General features: G+C 39.2%; 1 protein-coding gene across 1 annotated transcript; it reads left to right on the forward strand.

The window, feature by feature from the left end:
* Positions 1-27,310, forward strand: col28a1a (collagen, type XXVIII, alpha 1a). Its single transcript, XM_034601257.1, has 35 exons — positions 1-410; positions 1,691-1,847; positions 3,415-3,980; positions 5,043-5,063; positions 5,250-5,309; positions 6,409-6,462; positions 6,560-6,604; positions 7,879-7,905; positions 8,213-8,257; positions 8,344-8,388; positions 11,699-11,752; positions 11,859-11,927; positions 12,052-12,120; positions 12,608-12,676; positions 12,784-12,852; positions 12,960-13,028; positions 13,112-13,180; positions 14,059-14,127; positions 14,218-14,289; positions 15,061-15,129; positions 15,401-15,472; positions 16,215-16,283; positions 16,488-16,556; positions 16,774-16,842; positions 16,930-16,998; positions 17,359-17,427; positions 17,554-17,622; positions 17,878-17,946; positions 18,145-18,225; positions 18,929-18,964; positions 19,061-19,097; positions 20,075-20,629; positions 22,172-22,320; positions 23,208-23,469; positions 24,329-27,310. The coding sequence occupies exons 2-35, from the start codon at positions 1,712-1,714 to the stop codon at positions 24,499-24,501; spliced, it is 3,525 nt and encodes a 1,174-aa protein (XP_034457148.1). The 5' UTR covers positions 1-410; positions 1,691-1,711; the 3' UTR covers positions 24,502-27,310.
* The last annotated feature ends 64 nt before the right edge of the window (positions 27,311-27,374 follow it).

The raw sequence follows: 27,374 nt of genomic DNA on the forward strand, positions 1-27,374 counted from the left end.
ACTTTATCAGAAACAGTGAGAAATGGCCGTAGATGCGCCAGATTACTGGATCAACCGATTTCTTTTCAAAATAAAAGCCAGAATTTTGTAATTGATGAAAATGAGCAATGCAAAAATACAGATGGAATTTAAAAGTGTGCTTTTGATTGAATGACAAAGCGATCACTTGAACAATGAATGTAAACTCTAACTGGGAAATAAAACACAAAAATGGTTTCTTCTCTGAGGTAAGCTTTTATTGTGAAGGGGCTAACAGGTATCTGTATTTGTTGTAATGTGGTGCTCTTTTCTCCGGTGGTCTGATATCATTAGAGTTTCTGGTGAGACAGTGGAAGCAGCAGGAACTGACCACTGCAGCGATTCATCTCACTGATGCATTAACCTGGAGCTCTTATTCTATTGACACACAGGTACGTGACTGCTTTACATGAGGTATTATTACTTGTCAAACTGTTAGTGACTGCTGCTCTGTGGCTGTTTCTTCCTTATGTATGTAGATATGATTTGTTTTTAACTAATGATTGATATTGCTTAGGAGTCAGTGCATGTGTATAACACACACTCACACTCAGGTGTGCTTTTGAATGCATCTGCACGCTTGTCCACATATACGCACATCTTTTACTTTTATATTGATAATAGTGTTGCTGTTTATTATTATTATAATGATGATGATTATTATTCTAAACAGTATTGCTATATATCCTGTTGTCAAATTGTTGACTCTTCTGGGTAATCATCATATCATTTTCTGCATGTCAACTTTGTACTGTCTTTATTTAGGTAGAGGCTTCAAAATAAGCCCACTGGGTTTTCTCCATTAGGTCCACTTCCAGAGATCAGTCACATCTATTAAGAAAAGTAATTATCACCAGTTGATATAGAGTCAATGTATTTTCTTTGTACATTATTATGTTATTATTTGTAGTAGCACTAGTAATTGAAGTAGTAACAGTGGTACTTAGTTATGGATACAATTATCACATTCAGTGTATTATGATAAAGAATATTTGTTTTCTTCTTGAAAATATATTGAAAAGTTGCTAATAAATAAAACAACTAGACAGGAGTGTTTGTTAAATAAAGTAAAATATTAAACACATGCAAAAGTGATCTAAAGATTAAAATTCTAAAAAGCAAAGGTAGAGGTGTATGTTATAGGTCATGTCATCATATTGTCCAGTCATAATGTATGATAGCTGCCACTGTACATTCCAGCAGTAATAGTATCATATGATGCAGCATTGGGAGATCATTTAAGCTATAACACGGGTAGTCACATTCATGGAACTACAGTATGCTTTGTATTTACATCTATAGGTATATCAGAAGCCATTATAAAACCAGCACTAGCAGGTGACAGACGATGTAATCGTAGCGGTACAGATGATGCAGAAGCTGTGATTGTGAAAGTGTGACCTCAGCTATAACAGAGATGTGTGACCCACAGACTGTTCAGTATGGTGTGTCTCAAGATGCTGTAGGAATTGAAGTGCTGCTTCTCTGAGCTGTTGCTGCAGTCGTCACCCTCTTGTGCCGACGTGAAATCACTGCAGCCTCTGCCTCTCCTGACTGAGTGTGGATTGAAGTGCTGCTGTGTGGCAGATGTGAAAAGACAGATGTTATTCATTATTAAGTCTCACAGAAGCATAATTTACTACTGATTCTCCTGTTATCCTCCTTCTGACAGTGTGAGCCGCTGGACTGAAGAATGACCATGCCGTGGTTACAGTTAGGGCTGAAGCTTTTCATTGTCATTTTGACCCTCTCACACTCAACCTTATGTCAAAGTAAAAGGAGGAAAGGACAGAGAGACGGTAACCAGATCATCATTCACGAGGCCAAAAGTAAGTGGAATACATCATTGTTCTAAATTCAAAGATGTAGTGTTCATGAATAGAACTGAATTGAATTGATTGAATAGGTTAATCACTAAGGAAGTCTGATCATCTCAACTTAATAATATTATAATATAATACATATATATATATATATATATATGTATATAATAAACCTTATGCCTTGTGGTAAGTATTAAGTGTCTGTTAAATGATTTAGCAGTTATGTAGTCCCAGTCCCATTAGTTCAGTCCCATAGAAATGTTGAAATTCAAAGGTCTTTAAAAAAGTATATAGTGCAACACTATGTAATAAACTGTGTGAGGTTGGAACACATATTGTTTCATAAACTGAGGCAAATATTTACACTTTCATAATAATTTTACTTTATTAAGATACAACTTAAAGTAGTAAGAACTCTTCTGTTTTTTTAAACCTTTGCTTAAATAGGTTTATACATTGAGATCTGGATCTCCTTTTTCAAGACAGTAAAAAAAATAAAATATATATATATTTAATACACATACCGACACACTTCACACAAATACATTGTGCATTTTCCCATTCAAGAAAAGCATGTGTGATTGCAAATATATAAAATTATAGCCAGTTGCATATTAAATACTGTTATCTGTATAAAACATAATATACAAAATCTCCAATGCTGAACTGTAGAGCCAATTTTCATATGTAATTTTGCCAATTTTCATATGTAACAATACTAAAATCTGATGATGACACATATAGATATATTTTTTTAATTAGATAACAAACATTTCAAGTGAGATGTTACTTATCTTAAATATACAATGTAGTGACCGTTTTACCTTGTTCCACGTTCCAATAGGCAACTTAATGTTGGCCTGCAGAGTGATCATTCAGTTTGACTCACGTCCAACAGAAATAGTTCTGGCCTTGTTGTGAAAACCCAATGTAAACACATTTAAACCGGAGGCAGCGAACACTTGAAAGGGATAATTTGCACGGTTCCAGCAAACGGGTTATAAACACACCTTAGCTCGGTCCAGAACCGACTTGGTGATACATACAGTCCAAATATCCGTGACATGTCCATCGTCACACTGCCCGTTGCAGGATGCACCTTCCATGTGTGTCACGGTCAAAAACTGCTTCGAACCACTGCTCCACAGACTTCACAAACTATATGATATCCATGCGGTCAATAATATATAACTACACATGTGCACTAAACTGCAACTTCAACTGTCGTAAACAATAAGCTGTAAGTTAGCACCTTAAGTAGAATATAATTAAATACTAGCAAATACACAATACAAAATATACTTGTGTAAAAATAAAACTATAGACTTGAATAACTTAAGAGCACAAGTGACATGTCAAACTGACATTCATATTTAGTAACACACAAATGCAGGTTGCTTAGTGACTCTTACATACAATATGTGCCGATACCAACAGAACCGTAATATTCCAATTCAAAATGAACCCAATGGTATATTTGCCTTTATAATCCATACGGAATTTAATAGCTGGCCATCTGGATTCTGGAACAATGTAGCCTAACATTTTCTGCTGTGTTTTACTTGCTGTCCAGGCCTGATCTGCCCAGTGGAGATTATGTTCATTGTGGACAGTTCAGAGAAAGCCAGAGCTCTGCTGTTCGAGCGACAGAAGGAGTTCATCCTGCGTTTCAGCACCAAGCTTGTGCAGCTCCACTCTGACGGCTGGCGGCTGCGGCTGCGGCTGGCTGCTCTGCAGTACAGCAGCACTGTTTCAGTGGAGCACAACTTCAGAGACTGGCAGGATGTGGATGTGTTCCAGAGTCGGGTGGCCGCCATGACCTTCATCGGCCATGGCACCTACTCCGCCTATGGCATCACCAACGCCACCCAGGTTTTCAGCCGCGAGACCTCACCCAGCAGCCTGAGGGTGGCGCTGTTGATGACGGATGGCACGGACCATCCTCGCAGCCCCAGCGCAGTGGCAGCTGCTGCTGAGGCCAAACAGCACAGCATCAGGGTGTTCGTCATCAGGATGTCGGGCCTGACCAATGATGGGCCCTTGGTTACAAAGCTCCGCTCCATTGCCAGTGCTCCCCCACAGCAACATGTTCTCAGCCTCACCGACAACCAGCTGGATGACAGACTCTTCAGGGAACTGGTCAGTCGTGTGTTTATGTGTCTCCTCATGTGACACACTGACATTAATGTGAACAAACAAATCCTGTGTGAAAAGGACACTTTCACAAAACCTGAATAATATCAATCAATCTATCAAATTGTATTTTTATAGCCCATATTCACGAATCACAATTTGTCACATAGGGCTTAACAAGGTGCGCCAGTCTCTGTCCTTAACCCTCAACAAGAGTGAGGAAAAGTTACCCAAAAAAACATATTAACACCTGCTAACATCTAATGGTATTTGGTAACTTAAATTGTGCAGAAGACCTTACAAGGGATATTCACCATCTTGTCCTATAATATATATATACAGCCTTTTTGGAATATGTCCAATCAATTCAGTTTAAAAAACATGTTTCTACTTTGTCAATATAGGTGTGTGTTCAGTGTAGATTTATCAAACTAAACAGCAGTTGTATCCCTTTAAAATGAATCTAAAGCACAATAATGTGTGTAGAATGTGGCGGGGTCTGAATACTTGCTGAAGCAGCTGTATCTTATTTGTTGAAACCTGAAAAAAAGGGAGGTGTAAAAATGACACACTGTGATGTTTCTGGGGATTATTGGACAGACTCTTGGCTTTGTCCATAAACATCATGCAATTAAGTATAATGGTCAGTTTTTGTATCAGTTAAACTCTAATTTAATTATAATGAGTAAAGATAATGAGTTTAGTTGCTTGTTGGTGGACTAGGCTGATTCCCCATGTCCTCAGTCTTTATGTGCGAAGCTAATAGGCTCCTGGAGGAGACCCTTTATTCAATATCATAAAGTTTCAGACTCCTCATATAGGGTCCTGGTGTTATTAATGCTGGCTCACTGTCACACTTTCAAGTCTGACTGGGACATCTCAAAGCAATGACAAAATGCTGTGAAAGAGGCTAACATTAAACTGTATTTGTGTAAACTCCAAACGGTAAAATAAATTGCAAAATATTAAAGTTCACTACTACAATAGTTTGTGCTTTGCATCCATGTCAGAGTCAGAACTCAAAAGTTGTAACTGCTAATTAATTCTGTTTTCCTTTGTTTCTTTTAGAGCACGGTTGTGAAAACTGGGGTAAGTAATATGACTTTCATTCAAAAATATCCTCCCTGTGATTATTTATTTATTTGATTCTAGGGTCTAGATGTTAGTGCTAATTCATCATGTCTGGGTTTTTTGGGTTTAGTTTGTTTTATCTTTATGTGGAATAATGCACACTGTTGACTTTGCTTCAGTTTTTTTGTTATATTTTTATTTCAGTGCCCACATCCAAAGACCTGCCTCTGTGAAAGGGGGGAAAGGGGTCACCCTGGATCTCCAGTGAGTCATATAGTGTTGAATAATTCTATACTGTTTATATACACTACACTGTTTTATAAGAATAGAGTGTCAGACCTCTGGTGACGTCTCACACTACATTCTTATGATAATTTAAAGTTGCTCACTAGTCATGTAATGCACGTGTATTATTGCATGAATGTATTGTGTTTCTCATATTTTTATGAAATGATATGCATGGAACAACATCACTTTACAGTGAATGGTGCATAAACCTGATCGTGTTTGCTAATCATCTTCTTTGCTAACAAGACTGATGTCTTCAGGCCCTCTACTTCCCCCTAGAGGATGGGATTTTTCATGGCATCATGCAATGGGAATGTGTGGGATAGGAAGGAGTTACAGATAATATGGTTGATGTTTGGACAGTAACACTACTGAAAAAAGTTTAATGTTTGTCCTTGTGGTGGTTCATGAATAGCATTCCCATTAAATTATAATATTCAGATCCAATTCATAGATGTTAATACCAGGTCTGCAACGGGCCTTTCTCATTAAAGTGTGTGTTAAAGTGTTGATTTGGACCAATAACGTGCAGACTTTGGAGTCTGCCGTGATAATAATGCACATTATGTCAAAAAGTGAAACTATCTGTACCCGATCACTTCCTCAGCCACACACAAAGCCCTGTAAGTCTTACATGGTGGCCTGTTATCCCTGCACAGACAGGCATTCTCCTGACCTCAGGACCTGGGCCGGCAGCCACTGCCAGCAGGTGTGTCTGGCCTGCATCCAAAGCACTAAAGGGAAAAGATGTGGAAGAGCAGGAAATGTTTCCCACAATGCAAGTGTAGCAGGTGTCGAGAGAGCCAGCTGAAGGGCTGTTTTCACTGTTAGCGCTGCTGAAGAGAGGCCCTTGGAAAAAAAGCAAAGGTCAAGGATGGAAGATTAAGCTTGAGCAAACACACAGGCTGCGATGATCTGAGAACCCGAGGTGGCTGGTTTATGTTGGACGGGGGTTACAGACAGGTCGCACTGAGCACACCCTACCTCACCTTTGCCTATACACACACAGGCGCCAAACTGAAAAGGGGCCCAAATATTCTCATCCTGCACAATCTTTCCCTGTACTTTCATCTAGGGGAAACCAGGGGAGCAGGGCTCAGATGGAGTGCCTGCCTCAAAGGGATCTCGTGTAAGTGTCTATTGTCTCCATAATCCAGTGCTGGTAATAGAAAGAATCCACGAAGTGTTGTTTGACGTATTGTTTTGTCTGGGCTCGGTCACTGCAGGGGGAAGCTGGAATTAATGGACGTCCAGGAATTGAGGGCCTTGGGGTGAGCATCAAATGTTTTTTTTCTGCTGGGGTTACAGGGTTTTCAAGCTGTCATATCAGTTTAGTTACATTCTCTTTTGATAAAGTATAATGGGAGCTCCAAACTGATTATAGTGAACCTTTTAAAGGGATAGTTCACCCGAAAATGAAAATTGTAAATGACCTCGTTTCAAGTTGAATTTTAATGTCGGGGCATACAGACACTTGGATGACACCACAGGAGCAGTATGGAGGCATGTTATGATTTTCCTGTTGTTTTATTACGTCTGAAGTCTCGGTCACCAGTTCAGTTGTATCTCATTCAGCTGCTACAAAGTTTACTTTCGAGACTCCTAAAGTGTTTTGTAGACTCACACACTCCACCCACCCCTCCATCGGCAGAGTGGTGAGCAGATGATGAGTAAAGTTTCATTTTTGGGTGAACTTTCCCTTTAAGAATATAAGTGAGACCCTTTTTGAACCATGTGCCCCAGGTAGCGACTGGAGTGGATTTGGACACAAACTAAATGCATTTGCCCCCTGTGCTTGGATAGATTAAACAGGGCTGAATAAATGCATATCAAATGACTGACCATTATTTTTCAGGGAAATGTTTTCTCTTTGTTTTTCTTTGATGAAACCCTTTAATGTTAAGAGAGAACTTGCACTCTAGATTGCCATAAAAGCATTCATAAATTCATATTTGCAATATTCCCATATTAATAAATGGTGTAGCTAATTATCAGTATTTTACAAGCTGATCGGGACCAAGGTATATCTGGTGTTTTTATGGTTCCATCATGGCTGCCTGAATTACTCCTATATTACCACTTGCCATAGTTTGAAGTACAGTAACAAAACAGAAATCAAGCATTGTGTGTTTTTGTGTGTTGTTGAGCAGGTCAGGAGTGAGTGGAGGTAGTAACAGGGGTGCAACTTGCATTTTAATGATCATTGAATACTAGATGAGGCAAAGGTATAAACTTACATCCAAGACCATGAAGGATTTTTTCAGATCCAACTGAGATGTATGTTTCTGTTATGTAGCCGTTCCTTACTAATATGAATGTATATGAATATGTGGGTATACATGACATAAATATGGTTGTTTATATAACTCAGTGCAATTCAACAGCACCACCAAGCGCAGCCTCCAAAATGACCATGAACTGAATGGGTGTATTCCGGGGTCTGGATGATTCTATACAAAGACTTGCATTAGAAGACATTAAAAAGGGTTTCAACTGTCTGATGTAAACTTTTGGAAAATTTAATTGAATCTTTCCATTTGAATAGGGTCAACCTGGCAGCAGAGGGGAAAAGGTATGGATTGGTGTTACAGTTTTAATGATAATTACAACATGAAATAATCTCATCACTACAAAGATTTTACAGTACAATTCCTCAACAAAAACAAGTGATTTCTTATCACTTCTTTTTCTATTAATTGTTTTGTGATTTTATGTATGATTTGGAAATATGGAATGACATGAACATGCACAGTGGCAGCTGTACTAGTTTCAGTTCAGCGCACAGAGCGAGCTGCAGCTTGGTTTGGTTCCGTGTCCACATTGCTAAGACGTTGCTTTAAGCTTCACTTACCTGTAACCTTACTGGTCATATTTTTCAGGGAGAACAAGGGGAATGTGGTGCCCCTGGTACAAAGGGAGATCAAGTAAGTTCCTTTATTTATCCATTTTTAATTCATTGTCTGGGTGACTGTTCTGATACTAAATGTAGTGATGGTGTATTTTTTCTCAGGCAGCAGATGGACCTCCTGGCCCTAGAGGCCCCAGAGGAGAACAGGTACTTTTCATGTTCTGCACATTTAGTGCATATTGAATGGCTGGGCCTCATTTTGATGTTCTATTTTACACAGAGCGATGGTTAATGGTAGTTCCACACAACCAATCAAGCAGATATCTGAACAGAGTACACTGTGAATTACATTACTTCAATTCTGATGATCTCATTAACATACAGTCCACAGAGTATATGACTTAGATTCATATAATTCTTTATCGTGGGTGACTGTGGCTCAGGAGGTAGAGCAGGTTGTCCACTTCCCAGAAGGTTGATGGTTCAACTCCTGGCTCCTCCATTCTATTCCTCGTGCTGAAGTGTCCTTGTGCAAGATACTGAACCCCAAACTGCCCCTGACGGCTGTGCTGGCAGTAAAGTGATGCGTGAGAAGGTGCTGCACATAGATGCACTGTATGAATGTGTGTGTGAATAAGTGAATGACAAAACTGTACTGTAAAGCCCTTTGAGTGGAAGAGACAACAGTCTTGGCTGAACTAACATTTACATGTTGAGAGGGATAAACTGTGATCATCGAAAAATTGTTCCAGCAAGTAACGTCCCTTCAAACCATCAACAAGTGTAGTTGCATTTCTGAAGATGTCTGTGTTAATTAGTAAGCAATGGAGGTGTTCCTAGGTCTTTTATAAAGCTGTGCCACCCTGCCTCCAGTCTCTTTATGCTACACTAGGATTCCATCATCCTGACTCTAGCTCTGTACTGAACACTCAGACATGACATTGACAGTCTTCTAATCAGTGAATTAACACATTTACCAAAACATCGAACTAATCCTTTGAGAAATTATCATCAGAGAGTGTGTAGTTAATATTCATTGAAAGCAGTAGGCTGACATAGTCAGACTTTTAGGGGGTTTTCTTTTTGGAGTAGGTGTGTGTGGCCGTTGGCAGCAACTTTCAGTGTTGGTATAAAGCCAGATATTACCATGGTGCAGCACACCTATGTAGTAACCATGTTTTAAAGTAAACATTTAAGATAATTAAGTGTATGAATGTTCATATCTAAATGGGTGTGTGGTCGAATTATAAGATTCCTGTGTGCCCGCCTTCATATCCCCACTGAAACAATCAGTGCTGCTGTGAAAACCACACACTCCGAATCCATCTCCTGCTCTGCACTTGTGGAATGTGAGCTGCGGATTAGGTTTTATCCCCTTCCTAATGTTGCCTTTCTATAGCGGGGAATGCAATGGTTGTGTTCTTTGAGCAGACGTTGTTCCAGTGGATTAGGATTTGGGCACATGTTATCCATTCCCTCTCTCCTTAAATGCTTGTTGCCCCCTGCAGCATCGGTAGAACAACAGCAGCCATCGTCACTGTCCCATCAGTTTTTTCATCCATTTGATTGCTCTCCAGTTCCCATGAAATGTACCAACTCTGTCAAAGATGTATTCATACACCATCGAAGTATCACTATCCACTACATCTTTAAACTGCTTGAAGAAGTCAATTATAATTCAGATTATCTCAATTCAAAGGACCAGCAGGTGTTTTTGCATGTTTTGGCCCATTTCATTAAATCATATTTTCTGTATTCTCTACAGATTTAGAAAATCTTTCTAGGAGCCCAGTTTAGTCTCTTGTACAGAACAGGGTAGAACTATCTACTTCCTAGGGTTTTCTTGAGTCAGGCATTTGTCAGCTCAGACTGATTTGAAATATCAGCAATGTTGGAAAATTGGCAAAAATCAAAGTACATGTCATCATGGACACAGCCTTTGCTGTGAGGGCCCCTTTGGAACAATCTGCCAGAAGAGATTAGACTAGCAGAATCGGATACCTGTTTTATCTCTCTTCTTAAGACACATCTTTATAAAACAAAAAGCTTTAATAGTATGATGTCTATGACTTTTATTATCTGTGTCTTTATTATTATTATTATTATTTTGATGTTGATTGTTTCACATTCTTTGTTGTAAAGCACTTTGTTACTTGTATTGAAAAGTGCTATACAAATAGTTATATTATATTATAATTATTATAATTATTAATAATAATAATATTATTATGATTATTATCATGATTATGACCATATTCACATTGTCTGGTAAAAAATTGGCCATCTCATTAATAAAAGCCTTGATATTTTGGACAAAATAATAATACAGTGAAATTAAGCATATCTGCTTCTCTATCATGATGCAATGTTGCATTTCTATGGATTTTTTACATCTGAAACTATAATTTGTACGTGAAATCTTCATGTGAATTAGATGTTCATATAAGCTCCTCTGAGACTCCAGCAGAGGGCAGTGTTCACCTCAGTGACCTACATGTCAAAGAAGTATCTCGTGAATGATTTAACATTGAAATAAAAACATGCTCAGCCCCACTTTCAACACTTTCTAGTTTGAACTGAATGTAAATATTGTCTCTCTGGTTTGTAAACCTTTTGCTAGTGTCTCCAGAGGGAGCTGCGTGAAGCTGCCACCTGTATAATGCATATGAATCTCTGACTAAACCTATGGTGTTTAAGTTGCATCATGGGTAATGTAGGGACCAGGTTTTATCAAGGACCAACCATGTTTGGAGTAGGGAAGATACCATCTCTAGTTCTGCTTTTGTCTGTCACATTGTGAGTGTAATGTTAGGGAAGAGCAGCGCTATTATAACACTTCAGCATTCTCTGATTCATGTCAGCATTGCAGAGTATATGTCATTTCCATTAAATAAGCTCAGGCTTCCATCCACCAAGTGTCCACTTCTGCATCAGTTTAGCAACAGTGGCTCCTCAAAATGTCACTTGCCTACTAGCTGCACATTTGACAAACCATAAGCACCTCCCACGAAGGCCTCGGCCTAACCACAACCAGTAAATCCTCAGAGTACGACCATTGGTAGAAGAAACTCTCAGAACCCACCTCAGGCACCAGGGTTCATTCCCTCTCTGCTGTCAGTCGGTGGGAAGCCACTGAAGGATCCTTCGGGTAAGAACTAGTTGGTCATAGTGTGATAGAGAAAACGGTCACTTCCCAGAGAGCAACAAGAATGAGGAACTGACCTTCCCTGAAGAAAAGGGAAAAGCAACAATATCACCTTTTTTCTTTATTCTGTAATAAAGACAATGTTTGCCAATTATGTTTAATGTCTTAATCTTTGTTCCAACATTATCATGTACTTATACACATTTTAAAATCTTTGAATATTTTATGTTCAATTCAATTCAATTTTTTTGGTATAGCGCCAAATCATAATATACATTATCTCAATGCACTTTACATAGAAGGTCAAAGCCTGTTATGGTATTTATTGAATCAAAACCATTTATTATTTCTTTTGTCTCTTGCAACCGCCAGGGAGCCATGGGGGGACATGGAGACCAGGGTCCAGAGGGGCCGTTTGGCTCTAAAGTAAGAAGGCTGGCCACCATGTTTAGAATGCATGAAGTGATTCACTGCATTCACAGGTTGAAGCTATGGGCATGTTCCTCAAGTTTGTTTCCCCATTCCTTTATAGGGTGAACGAGGACCAAGGGGTGCACCTGGACCTCCAGGAGATAATGGCATTGGGTTCCCTGGTCCCAAGGTACATTTTATGTTAGATATTGGATCAAATAAGGAACGTTTTCTTCTTACTTATGCACAGGAAGGCCAATGCCTGTCCAGTATAATCCTCACCTTAACTCTAATCTGTACACTTTATTTTTCAGGGTGACAAGGGGAACCAGGGAAGACCAGGTCCACCCGGACCAATGGGTGTAGGTGAACCAGGGATGACAGTGAGTGAAACTACAGGGACTGTTCATATTGCTGATATACTTTAATCACAACCAAAGAAACATTATCTATGGAAAATAGTATTGCTATCTGTTAGATAAATCTGAAGTGACCCATAAAATCTGCTTTGCCAACATATTTGTTATTTTGTTTCAAACCAGTGTGTTGGAATGCAGACAAAGAAAACTTACTTATCACTCTTTTATTAGCCCAGTGTATATATTGAAGAATCCTCATGTGAAAATATGAAAACTACTCTATGTGGCTTAAAACCACAAAGTGTAAGATTATATTTTCTTATCAGATTAAATGCGGAACAGAAAAATGGAATAGTGTGTGCAGTTAACAATACTGTTGCTCTAACGTATCACAACGATTCACCTTGGATTTTTAACAATGTTAGTCTACTATACACTCAGTAGACTGACAGCTAATGTAATATCTGTTAATTCAGTATTTACTCTTAACTACGTGCTGATGTGATTATAGGGTCCAGCAGGTCCACCGGGGATGCAAGGATCTCCAGGATTTCCTGGTGAGGGTCTCCCAGGCTCCAATGTAAGTTCTAAGACATGCATAAAATACACTAATAAACTGTAGACTTCTCTGGAGACCTGTTGTTGACTCGTCAGATCCTTCAAGGCCTTCCTCATCTGTGTTTACAGGGTGACAGGGGGTATGAGGGTCCTAAGGGCAGTCGTGGACCTCCAGGATTTGGGTACAAAGGTGATAAGGTATGGTTCAGAGTTTAATGAGGTTGGGATCACAGACACATGTATACTGCAATCCTGTGTAGCTGTAAAGGATGACCTGTCTAACTTCTCATTTGTCTAACCCTCAGGGAAACCCAGGATCCCCTGGACTTTCAGGTTTGGTGGGGTTTCCAGGGTCAGGCACACAAGGGGACAAGGCAAGGCCAATGAAAATGACAGGAATTTGTAGTTATTATTTGTCCTGTTTTTATTCAACTCAGATTTTTTTCTGTGGCTTTAGGGGGACCAAGGGCTCACAGGGCCTTCTGGACCCAGGGGACCTCCTGGAATTGGTATAGTTGGACCAAAGGTTAGTCAATGAGAAGCAGTGAAATGTTAAACAAGCTTTTAATCCATAATAGACTTTCATGTGTAATATACAGTACATACACAGCATAATGCAGTATGCTAAAGACAAGAGTAAAGTAAAAGTTTTCTACTTACAAATGAAAAGTTGAATGCAAAAGAAATAAAGACACAGATTAATCCACTTTTCTTGCCACAACCTCACATCATCTGATATGACCAACAGATAACGGTGGCTAAGGCTAGCTAATGTTGGCATGGATTATTCTGTGTAACAGAGTGGGTTCACTGATTCAGTACTAAATTCAAGCATGTATTCCATTGGTGGAAGAAATACTCAGTTCCTTTGTGTACTGAAAGTAAAAGAAGTAATACTAAAGATACTCAGAGGATTCAAAAGTTGATATTTATATTATTATTATATTTATATTTATACATAAAATAAAAATAGTAAATTTGGGGGGGGGGGGGGGGGGTCCCAGGATCTCTCCTTGTTATGTTGTCAGTAAAAATTTGTATCATTCTCATAAAAGAACCTTAATATGCAGTAATGTCGCGAAGATTTCAGCTCAAGAGCAACTCCACCCTCAGCCAACAGGACCTTCACTACTACTACTCTACTTCATCACTGTACTCAACTAACCGAGCTACGATACAGTAGGCTCAGGTTGAAAAAAGCAGTCTGTCTGCAAATGATGGTGGATGTGTACCAAATATAATTTGGTAATAGTTTTACAATTTGCCTTCATTTTTCTTTCTAAATACAATAGGCAATTTTCCCTGTAAATTTTACGATTAACCTGCCACTTTCTTGACCAAAAAGCAACCCTTTGCATCTTTCTGTGTGATGAAGTTCAGTCAGTGCTTTGTGTTGTTTTCCAGGGTGACCAGGGTTTCCCAGGAGAACCTGGACCTCAGGGAAAGAGGGGTGATGGTGAACCAGGACCAAAGGTTAGATGAGCAAACTCATCTTGAATGTTCAAAGTGAGATTAAATGGAACACACTAAATGTTTTGAGTTTATGTATGTGTGGTTTTCCAGGGGAAGCCAGGACCTAATGGGACTGCGGGGATACCTGGTATTCCTGGTGAGGATGGAGCTGCTGGGGCTAAGGTGAGAAAGTGACTTGAGGTCAAAGATCACATTTTGCAAAATTACAAGGTTCAATTTGCAGTTCAGACACTGAAGACACTGAAGACAGTTAAAGGTCCAGTGTGTAAGGTTTCAGTGAAAATGATCTATTTGCAGGTATTTAATACAAAATAATCCTAGTGATGTTTTCACTCAACTAAATTGTATGAATTGTTGTTTTCTTTACCCTAGAATGGGCACTTTATATTTGAATACTTTATATATTAGGCCAGACTGGACAAACTAAACACCTTTTGAGTTTTTATGACAACTGAAGATGACAGCAGGTTCTCTGTCATGTTTGGAAGGGGAGCGTGAGGGGAGGGGTATTCAGCTGCAAAATGCAACTTCACCAATAGATGTCACTATATCCTACACACTGAACCTTTAATATGCGCATCCCTAAAAAGTTCATGTGATACGTCTAAGAGGCAGAACTAAAATGCTAAATATATAAAAACTGAAACTGAAGACAAAATTACTTGTGTGTGTTCAGAAATTCTAATAACCATTTGGATGAAAAAAGTATAAGAAGGTGCAACATGCTTCCCATGTTGAGTGAGTGAGTGTGATTGAAAGAGTATGTCAGTGCAGTGCAGACTAATGTATTAGATATGATCAGTTATTCTGCTACGTAACACTTTCCCTGTTTGCATTATGCCCCATCAGTGGACTTCTATATTTAATAAAGAGCTTGTGATTCACCCCGAAACGTCTTTGTTTAATGCTGTGATGCTGTGTTGTCTAATCTAGGGAGAGATGGGCTTGGTAGGTCTGCGAGGATCAGAAGGAGCACCTGGGAAAGGTATCTCTGGAGAAAAGGTAATATTTAATGACCCACATCGCAGCTTCTGCCCAATGAATGTCGTCGCAGCATCCTAGAGGATATCCTGATTGGTGTATGTGCAACATTAACAGATGTTGCTTTATATGAGCCGCAGCTTTCACAGTCTTGCACATAAGAAAACAGTTCGATGTTTAGGTACATATTTACATACCTGATAATGGTTTCACTGACAAGTCATTTATTACGCTTAGTTGTATTTTCAGAGTCACTGTGAGTAAGTGACTGTGTGTGTGTGTTCCTCCGCAGGGAGATAGAGGTGACCGTGGACAGAGGGGACTTTCAGGGGGCCCAGGCCCTAGTGGCCCCGCCGGTGCTAAGGTCTGTTAAATACATGTTACTCTTAAGCACTGTTAGGTCCATACTCTATGGGCCTGATCTACTAGAGGTTTGTGCATGTAAAAGCGTGTGCAAACTTGATTTCACCCGCAAAAAAACATGCAAGCTGATCTACTAGCGGTGCGCACTGAGGATTGGGTGCAGAATATTTTGAGGAGTAGATTTAAACACTTGAATTTAGCACACACATTGTGATTTATAAAGCCTGAAAATAATTGCGGTGGTTGTGACTGCGTCTATATTTAATACGTTTGAAAGGTAGGTGCTAATCGGCAAAGCGTTATGCACAGATGGCTGGATTGACAGAAGCAAAAATAATCCATGGCCATTTTCACACCAGATACAACGCTTACCAGCTGCCTGGTCAGAGGCATCTCTATTTTTAGTAGATCACCCGCAAAACACCCACAATCCAAATGTGCAATCTGTTTTAATGCACCCGCAATTTAGCACTCTTTATTTGGGATCTTAGTAGATCAGTCCCTGAATGTATTTGCTGGGGTAAATCCACTGTAATCAGCTGAGACTAGCTTCAGATACAGTAGCTGGCACTGTAACACAGAGCTAGGCGTTAGATCAGGTCGTATGTAGGGTCTTGGTGGTTGGAAATCCACAATGTAATAAAGCATGCTCCCATAATACTTCTGAAGTTCAGAATCAAGTGGAACAAAATAGACGACGCATCAGATTGACGTTTTTACATTTTACTGATGCTGTTGTTCAGGGGGAACCTGGGAGCCCAGGAATGACAGGCCAACCTGGACCTGCTGGTCGTGGCATTCCAGGACCAAAGGTGACAACACCCATTACAACAGGAGCTCGTACATGTGCACACACACACACACACACACACACACACACACACACACACACACACACACACACACACAAAAACACACACACACACACACACATTTTGTTTACTTACTAGTTTTTGCTCAGTTTCCTTTATCAGGAATAATTGGTGTTGTTGTTATTTTCTTCTCCTAAATAACAGGGAGATCCTGGGCCTGTGGGACCAACTGGACCTGTGGGAGAACCTGGAATGGGAATTATTGGCCCAAAGGTAACACAAAAACAATGCACTTACTATACTTTATCAATATGCTGTATCATGCATCAATACACAATGAAATCTTACATAAAAGAAGGATTTTCACTTATTTTCAATACCATCGTGCATGGATTTTTTCCGGACAGTTACCTTAAAGTAAATTTGCACTATACACACCTTCAGGTGGTTGTGCTCGTGTCTGACAATACTGCTGCTGTCTTCATGTTAGGGTAATAAAGGAAATCCTGGGCCTGTGGGGCCACCAGGGATGAAGGGAGATGGAGTCCCAGGACCACAGGTAAGAGGAAAATGGGACAATTTAATTTTATTTGTCTTCAATGCTTAAAATAAAAAGGATTCTGAATGAACATCTTGTCCTCATCAGGGACTGCCTGGTTTACCGGGAGTGCAAGGAGAGACAGGAGTCGATGGGAGAGGACTACCTGGATCTAAGGTGAGGCAAAAGTCAAAATTCTTGAATTCATGAAGTGTAGAGAGGAGTGCCCCCAAAATCTCAGAGGCATATTTACTGATGATAAGTGTTGTGCCGATCTACATTCAACAATTGTGAAATATTTGAATGAAATGGCCATATCCTAATGTAACCCTAAAGTTGCAGAATAGGTTTGGACATCAGCTTCCACACCCAACAAAGCAAAAATCATGAGATGTGTAGGTCATGTCAGCTGCTAGAAAAAGGGATGTTGACTTGGCAAAAGCAAGATAATTGATATAAAAGATGGGTTGGGTTGCAAGAGATGGATAACTAGTAGAAATTATAGTCTGAGTTTGCTCTATTTATTTTGTGTGTCAGGGTGACAGAGGCTTACCTGGGGTCACAGGCCCATCAGGTCCTCCAGGAACTGGACTTTATGGACCGAAGGTCAGTGAGTGTACATGCAGTATGAGGAAGATGAATAGTTTCTCTTTTTGTAAACCAATTCCTTTGCATATGATAATGTTATTAACCTCACATCTTGACAATTACTGTAATGCATTGGATTTCCAGGGTTCTACAGGGCAGCCTGGTCCATCAGGCGTCCATGGGCTTCCAGGAGAGGGCATCCAGGGTCCAAAGGTTTGGCGAGAGAAAACACTTGACAGCACTAGTAGGCTATAGTGTCAGTCAAGACAATCCCAAATTTATTCCAGCTGTATGATGCTGAGTTTTTGATGAGTGGCACCTCACTACAGCGGAGTTGACCGTGCTGATCCATTTGTCTTGCAAGTTTGCCTGATCAATCAATCAGTCTTTGTCATTTCACTCTATGGACAGGATTTTAGTATATGTTCATATTCTGATGATGACCAATTTGTCATTGTTTATTCTTAGGGAGAGCCTGGGTTTCAAGGGCCAGTGGGCCCCCGCGGGGCACCAGGGGACGGCCTCCTAGGGGAAAAGGTACAAACAATACAGCCAGTACATGTGCTAATGGTATATGGCCTGTAACATATTGGCTTAGATTATCAGTGTTCAACATTTGTTGTAATAAAGAATTATCTCCCAAACACACACACACACACACACACACACACACACCCACACACACACACACACACACACACACACACACACACACACACACACACACACACACAGGGTGATAGAGGCATTTCTGGATACCGGGGAAAGAAAGGAGACAAGGGAAACTATGGAGAACCCGGATCTGCTGGACGAAAGGTAACACAGCATGTCCCATCTTCTAAATATTCCAAATGAAACAAAAACAAGAGAAACAATTAACAAGTAAAGTTGTATAGTTAACAGAGGAGGAGCAGAAAAGTCTGATGTATTTAATAGAGAACAATTCAATTGTGTGTAATATTGCACACGTATTACATGTAATACCAGAGTAACACAGTTAGTGTAGGACAATATGATTCAATCTGAACCACGTAGCTGATCAAATCATGACTAGACTATGCGTTCTAAAACTCTTTTTTAATGTTGCCCAGCTAGATAACTCAGCTACTAAGTAATGACTCATACATATAAAACATTCACAAAAACAAGGTTTCTTTTTGAATGTTTTTATTTTTAATAATTGATATTGCACCACACACATGCACATGATATATTATTAAACAGTGACATGACATGACACTCTGGGAGAGTAAGTGTAAGAATCTTTTTATAGAATTTAGAATTCACTTTTAGTGCCGTTCGTTCTCAATTCTGAGACACTTTACAAGTATGTGTGTTGAAAGTCTAGGCCAGCGCTGCTAGCTCATAGGATGCTAACACAGGCCCAGGATCTGTATAAACCCTCTGGACATAATTTAGTCAATCTCAATCAATCTGGAGTATCCATCCATCAGATCACCGTGGAGATGATCCAAAAACATTGCCATCACTATACTTCCTAATCTGAGTCTAATTACAGGGGAGACCTGGAGAAAAGGGGGGACCAGGACTGACAGTGAGTACAGCGACTGACACAAATGACTCTGAGTTCTATATTTTAACATTAAAATGTAATGCCAATTTTTTCATCTCCTTTTCTTTAACTACACAGAGAGAAGAGGTCATCAGAATAATAAGAGAAATCTGTGGTAAATCACACATTTTATCAAGTTTGCAGCAGTTTACTTCTTAATCATTAGTAAGCTTTTGTTTTGCTTAGCTTATATATATATATATATATATATATATATTCTATGATTAGAATCCTGTTATGATATAAATAAATATAAACACAAATAAAAAAGACTTTTGAATATGGGTTATTGGCAATATGTGTTGCAGTGTAGGGGAGAACAGGGTAAGTGGAGCCAATGGACAAGACCACCCCCTGTATCTGTGTAACCATACAAAAAAGGAATCATGTGACCACAATTAAGAAAGTGTAGTTGACATTACTCATTCCAACTTTGACACATGGAGAGAGTGGTAAGCAAACCAGAACAAAAATATTTTTGTCATGCAAAGTGAATTAATCATGTACACACATACATAGACATGCATACATACACATACACAAACTCTTTCGTTGTCACTGTTACATTCACAAATTGTACACATAAATTATTTCTGTAGCTAACACACAAAGATCAGAGTTTATTATTTCCCTAAAAAGTTAAAGTAACATGCTGAACATCAGTAAACAAATATATGGTTTTACTTTAAGTATAAGTTTTTTTGTCTTTGTTAAATTGATGGCATGGATTTTGTATCATTTTTATATCAGTTTTTAATGGTGGCACTATTTACCCATTATTTACCCATAGAGGGCTCAATTTACCCCATCACTATGAAAATGTTACCCCTGCCTTGGGTCATTGTTCTGAAACCATAATAATTAGATAACTTGTTTTAATTTCCATGGGTACAAAACAACATGAGGTATACTGTATATAGTTACTATTGTTTGAAACAAATACACTTCTGTTTTGCAGTCAAATGTAAAAAGTGGCTCATCTTACCCTGTTCTCCCCTATCTATATCCAATAGGTACTATTATAAAGTGTATAGAGATAGAGTGATGCATATTGCAAGGCTTTTTAATGTGTTTGTTCTGTTTGTTGCCTAGGCTGTGGTCTGAAGTGCAGAGAGAGCCCTCTGGAGCTGGTGTTTGTGATCGACAGCTCGGAGAGCGTGGGACCAGAAAACTTTGAGTTGGTGAAGGACTTTATGAATGGTCTTATTGACCGGATGTCGGTGAGCACTGAGGCTAGCCACATAGGCGTGGTGCTCTACAGCCACGTGGAAATGGTGGTGGCTAGTCTGCAGCGGCAGACCAGTAAAGAAGACATCAAGGCTGCCGTCAGGAGGATGCCCTACCTGGGCGAGGGCACCTTTACCGGCAGCGCCATCCACCGAGCCATCCAGCTATTCCGGGCTTCGCGACCTGGTGTGAGGAAAGTGGCTGTGGTTATAACTGACGGGTTGGCTGACCCCCGTGACATCATGCAGTTTGAGGAAACAGCCGCAGAGGCCCACTATGAGGGAATTGAGATGTTTGTTGTGGGAGTCATGAACAAGACTGACCCTCTGTATGAAGATTTCCAGGCTGAGATGAATGTTATTGCCTCTGATCCTGATGCAAATCATGTCTACTTTATAGATGACTTCAAGAGTCTTCACAGTAAGTAAACAATTCAGTATCAAGACACAACTTCTTAATTAATATCATCTCTTCCATGTGAGATGGCTGACAGGTTCATGTTTCTATGCAGAATGATATTTTAGGTGTGTGTTTTTGTTGTTTTTTTGTAAAAAAAACAAAAAACAGACTCAATTTAAAGCATTTACTCACAGCTAGGGGACAACACGAAAGCTACAGTATATGAGTGCTTGAAGTAAGTATGAAGTGCTAAATCTTCTCAATAAGACAAATTGTGGGAGATCAGATAAGCAACTCCACCAGAAATAAGTCTGCATTCTGGGATTCAAACTCAACACCTTTTGTGCCTCAAAATTAACCATTAATGGCTAATGTGTCTCCCACTGAGGTAGAGACTAATAATCTATACGTTCCTGTGCTTTTCTAGTCTTAACGACCACTCAAAGCACATTCACACATTCATACATATTCTACATGTTGCGCTTTTTCTGTCACACATCATTCACATTCTTTTGGAACAGCCTTGAAGGGCAATTTAAGGTTCAATGTCTTGCTCAAGGAAACTCCTGAATGCAGAGTTGAGGAGTCAGGGACTGAACCACTGACCTTCTGGTTATTGGACAACTCGCTCTACCTCCTGAAACACTGGCGGGGAGAGAAGTGGCTCACCTGTATATAAGATAAGATAGATAAGATAAGATGTACCTTTATTTATCCGCCGTAGAGGAAATTAAAAAATGACACAGCAGCGAAAGTAGCAGCGCAAGAGGAAAATATAGAGATTAAAAATATGAATGAAAGTAGAAATATTATATTCAGCCTATATGCTAATATAACACTGTAATACCCCTAGTAATGAAGGTGAGGTAGACAGGGAATGTTTGCTTGTGTGTGTGTGTGTGTGTGTGTGTGTGTGTGTGTGTGTGTGTGTGTGTGTGTGTGTGAGCAAAGTAACAGTAGAGAACCGAATGCTTGCACAGTGACATTAGTTTATGCTGAATCCTGCCTGCAGATGACATTGATATTTCACACTAGTTTGACATAAACACCCACATGTTATGATGCTGATCACATTAGATGTTGTTACTGAAAACTTTTGAAACAAGTAAAACACGTGATTTTTGTGTTTTTATGTTTCGTAAGTTGCCTCTGCCAAGGAGGTTATGTTGTCACGTAGCAGGATTGGACTAGAAGTATGACTACGAAACTTGGTGGAAGGTATAGGTCAGGTTTTCTTTCCACTTTGTTTAACATTTTGAGATATGGTGTTTTTACTTAATTTCTCAGAGAATAATTCATGGACATTAATGAAAGATATTCAACATGTTTAGAAAACCGATGTTTATGTGTGCGCGCAATTGTGTGCAGATCTAAATTAAATTCGAGATCTTGTGAGTTTAAATGTGGTTTCACAAGGGGACTGTTCAGCCTTGGCTTAGGTGGAGGTTTGTTGGTATATTATTTATGTAGTCACCAATAATTCTTGTCCCTGTCATCTTATGTGAGTACAAATTCAAACAGTATTCTTATACTGCTGTTGTATCTTTGTTTGTTCCTACACAGCTCTGGAAAGCGTTATTCTAAGTCGGGTTTGTGAGCAGGATGACACAATGGCCTTTCTACCGAACTCTATTTTTCCAGCCGTGGAAATCGACGCTGACATTCCAGACGCTACCCATTTCAAAGAGTTCTCAGAGGAAGAAAACATACAAGTAATGTTGCTTTGGAAACATAGATACTGGAAAAAATAGTTAACCTAAGTCTTCAGCTGGTTGCAAAACACAGACTCACTTTCAGGAAACATGAACTCACATTTACCAGACTCAGCTTCACAGGGACTCACTATGACCAGCAAGACTTCCACTGAAGATGTTGGTCCAGCTGCAACCGGCGACAACTCGCTGATCTCGTCTCAAGAGAACTTACGAGTATCTTGAGAACTTGCGATAGCTGTAACCATCATCTTCTGATTTATTATTATTATTATAGTATTCAAAAACTAAAACTGTTACACAACTGTTGAGACTAAAGACACCCATGGTCCTCAAAGCATTAAAACTAATGACTTTTTCTCTCGTGCCGCCATGAGGTTAACATTTCTAGTTTGGAGTGAAATGTCTCTGCAGTGATTGAAAGGGCTGCCACAATGTTTTCAGTAATCAGATTTTCCACTCAGGGTGAAATGTGATAACTCTACCATGATTCATTATTATTAGTATTTATCATATATTTATTTTTATTACTAAGCACTTGCAAACCTACATCCCCAGCTGTACTTTGTGTTCAGTGCTAATAAGCTAATGCTAACATGCTAACACTAAAAAACATGGTGAACATCATAATGCTAAACACCATTTTAACATTGTCATCATGACATGCCAGTAGTACGGACCTTAGCAATTTTTTTAGAGGTAAAATTAAAAAGCACTTATTTTTATAAAGGAGAGTAATTAGGCTGGATGTTAACTCCAGAAATAAAAGAAGGGGTCTGCAAACCATCCTCCGGGTACCATGGTTGTTACAAAATGTCATGCCACTTATTACTTTAAGAATATAAAGATTAACTGTGTCTGATCTGAGCTCATCCTCTTCTTCTCAGCGGGAACACACAGTGGAAGCAGTGACAGCCCCGACTCTGCAGTCCCCTGAGTCAGAGTGGCCTGATGAGAACCTGGTTGATAACGAACTGTTGGTGGAGCCCTGGAACAGGCTTCCAGAACTCACGTTTGGCTCTCCTGCTGGCGCTGGGGTGACCTCCATAGAGGGCCCTCAGTCACAGACTCAATGGCTGCTTGATGCCTTGAGCACACAGGCTCCAACCAGCCCTTCTCCTCCACACCTGACAGACTCATCAGTTCCAGGTAAATGAACACACCACAAACGGATACATATCAGGGACAGTTCCACGGACATACCTTTGATACTTGTTTGATCATCAATATTTGATCATCTTGAACTTCCTTCTAAGTGTATTGCATTTCTGTAGCAACATGCCACATAATTGGTCAGTATTTATATAGAGCTGAGTGACAGCTATCCCACATGACAAACAATTATGGAAAATTGTTTGTTTTGGTTATACATCAAACATATAATGTGTCTGTGTGTGTGCGTGCTCTCCGAGTGACCTTCTACATGAGGGTGTGTGTGTGTGTGTGTGTGTGCACAAACTAAACAACACATTTACAACAAACCTAGTGGGATTAGTACTTGGGTTTATTCAGATAATCAATTTTGGATCAGTTAAAGTTCAAAGGTCAAGGTCAACAAAAATATGGTTCAAAAACAAATTTTCCAAGCTATTTCCACAAATAATACAGAAACAATCTAAAGCTAATTTGATCAGAAAGTGATCAAATTAGCCATATGGCAAACAAGTCCCCATCAAATGATCTTAATGAAGACGCCAAAATGATGTCATGCAAAGTTTAACAATATATTTTCCCAGATATCTTTACATCTCATAGGACTATAGATATAACCTAAGCCTATATTGATCAAACCGTCTTTGTGATAATATGACTTTGGCTGTGATAAAATACTCTTCGGAAATCTTTTTAATGAATTTTAATGACATTTCAATTAAAATACACCTGTAATTTTAATTTAATATTAGACATTTACTGGTATCAATGTATTTTCATAATTAATAAACTGCACAGGTTACAATGGCAATCCAAGCAAAACCATTCATACATTGTGCTCTTCCTGTCATTTCAGTTGGAGGATGCAGTCAGCCTCTGGACCCAGGTCCCTGTCGGCAGTACGGAGTCAAGTGGTACTATGACCCTGAGGCCAACGCCTGTGCCCAGTTCTGGTACGGAGGCTGTGAGGGGAATGCAAACAACTTTGAGACTGAGGCCAAGTGCAGGGATTCCTGCATATACACGTAACACACTGTGTTTGCAGGAAAAGGTGTGTGCGAAGCTAATGTGCTCCATCAGCGTCACCGAGGAACACAATGGACTGATGACGCAGGCTTCACTGTTTGAACAGGGCTCAGGCCATCAGCTGCTGCTGCTGCTGTGCTCACATCCTGTTGAAGGAGAAGAGTGATGGAGCTGAGCTGGATCACCTTGTTGTCTCTCGGGCTACATTGGCACTGCAGCTGCTCCTGTTTAGTTCTGAACTTCTGCACACAACATTAGCTGTCTATTCATTTTGGAGTTGTTATATCTGTTGAGGATGTAAAACAAGAAAACAAAACCCAATACAAGCTGACAAGGCCCATCAAAAAGTCAACATGGCATCCCAAACACAATTCTATGGATAATCACTTTCACTTTTTTACCACCGCTGTCTAGTTCTCCTCCAGGCAAACACATGATTACCCTGAGGTCTGTATCACAAAGCAACTTCAATTCACAGAGGGAGAAGCCTGAGCAGCATGAGAACAGAACAGCGGCAGCAGCTCCCCCTCTCTGTGTGTCTACACAGCACTGAGTTGTAGGTTTAACCATGTTGTGGAAGCTTTTAGAGCCCAAAACACAATCACTGAACTTGTGACTGGATTACACAAGCAAATGGGCTTGGAGCTTAAAGATATGCTTTGAGTCATGTTTACATTCACACAGCACAACTGAAAACATGGTCTGTAAACAGCTTTTTGAACGGCGACTGAAAAGGATGTCGGATCCTGGATAAGGGTAGTTAGATAAGAATAGTTCTTAATGACAAGCCATCACACAACATAGTTACTTTAATATGATGCAAGGAAAGTTACACAATATGATAATGCCACTTGAACCAAATAGCGATGGAGAATTAGGAATATCACAATATTAAAAGCAAAACTTAAGATATAAATAATTTTAGGAATTAAAAAAAATATATGGTTGTCATTTTCAACTAGTTAAGTAGTCTTGACTAGTATGGAAAGTAAACAGATTATAAACAAATCATTGTTCATTTATTTTTTTTATAGTTTTATCTTGATTATAATAATAAACGATCATCAATAAGTGATATACTTAAAACTTAACTGAAGTAATCAATGACTGAATAAAATTTACATTCAACTTTAAGCTAATTAACAGCGTACACAATCAATATTCAGCGACTGTATGATCACCATTTATTAGTCTGTTAGAGTTCCTGTTCTTTATTAAGAACAACTTTTTTGCTCTTTATTATGCACCACCCTAATATAGTAAGTGCACATGTCCATATCAGAATAATGACTCCCAGTAATGTGATTGGTCAGTAGTTGGACAGTTAACCTGCTCTGCAGCACAGTCTACCATGTAGAACTAACCTGGTTTAAAACAAGCCACCTTGATGATTCTCCAAAACCTTACTTAAAGATAACCTACTAAACTTGCTTTGTGATTCAGACCCCAGGAAACGTTATGAGATTACACTGGTTTACCTAAATACACTTTCAACCTCTGCAGTTTATGCAGATCACAGCAGGAGCCCAAGTAATCATAGTCTCATTCCTACAGAGTCCTCTATAGAGCTCATGCTGCCAAATGTGTGAACAACTCCGATAAATGTTGCTTCCATGGTCTGAGAATTCAGTTTTTTAATCATGTTTTTTTCTGAAAGGTCTAATACTTATACAACTACAGTTGAAACAATGCTATGTGTAATTTGGGTGAATTGACCCTTTAAACAGCATCACCAGAAATCGGTGAGGTGACGAAAGAGGTGAAGCGTGATGCGTACAACTAAATTTGTACTACACTGAAACCAAACTACTACACCATTTGGGTTATCATGTTATGTAAGTTTAGGCTCAAGCTATGAAACAATGAAATATTAGGGCCACTGGATAATATCATCACATTTTAAGAATATGTGTGAGTGAAGTTGTATGTCACAATGTTATTTGTAATTTAAGATACGAGTCACAATATCAGGGGATTTAAGTTGTTATTTTATGGGGGGAAAAAGTTAGATATCAAGACCTTATTTTCTAAATATATCAAACAAAGTCATAGTTTTACAGGGGAAAAGTTGTTACAGTTTTATAATTTCTCTGTCCTAAAATATATTTTCTTTTGGCTCTTGATCATTCACATCCATAAAAAGAACATACAATCTGACAAACAGAATAAAATAGTCGGCCACAACTTTAATAGTATTACAACTATGTCATGTACATGCATGACTTATAGTCATAATTCTGACTTTTGGTCATACTGTTTTCATTTGTATTATGAAAATTTGAATTGTGTCAATATCACATTATTTAGACAGACCTTTGAAAATAAATACAATGGTAAAGGAGCCTAAAATGAATCACTGAGATAAACAGCAAAGATTTAGCAGCTCATTTTCCCAGCCTCTGTGTTTTCCTTTGTTGTCCACATTATTTTGTGGTATCAGGTTAACAAAACCTGTTTTACTAAACCTGTTGTCTGACTTTTCCCTAACGTGATGAAACACAATCACCAAGAGCACTTTTGTAGCACACCGTGTCTCTAAAAATCCTACTTCGCTCACTGTTTATTTTCTATTTAATGGAATAGTTTGACTTTGAATGTGTTTATTTACTTTCCTGCCAAAAAGTGGGTGAAGAATTCAACACCAATCTAATTTCTGTACATTAAATATGCCGCTACCACCTGCTGCTGGTTATCTCAGACCAAAGACTGGTATTGTGGTGAACCAGGTATCCTTGCTGGAATGTGTGTTAGCCAGGCACAGGGACTTCCTGATTTGCCCACTGCTTGCCTGGCAAGTGGTTCCAGCTAAGAAGCAGACCAGAACATTGCCTCTTATAAAACAGTGAATTGTTGAGTTCACACTTAAACAAGTGGGT

The sequence above is a fragment of the Hippoglossus hippoglossus genome, chromosome 11 (assembly GCF_009819705.1).
Source record: "Hippoglossus hippoglossus isolate fHipHip1 chromosome 11, fHipHip1.pri, whole genome shotgun sequence".
NCBI lineage: Eukaryota > Metazoa > Chordata > Actinopteri > Pleuronectiformes > Pleuronectidae > Hippoglossus > Hippoglossus hippoglossus.

Coding starts and splice junctions, on each gene's coding strand:
- col28a1a (XM_034601257.1), top strand. CDS start 1,712: ATGACCATGCCGTGGTTACAGTTAGGGCTGAAGCTTTTCATTGTCATT. Junction 14,128..14,217: donor ATGGTGAACCAGGACCAAAG/GTTAGATGAGCA, acceptor GTGGTTTTCCAG/GGGAAGCCAGGACCTAATGG. Junction 15,130..15,400: donor AAGGTATCTCTGGAGAAAAG/GTAATATTTAAT, acceptor GTTCCTCCGCAG/GGAGATAGAGGTGACCGTGG.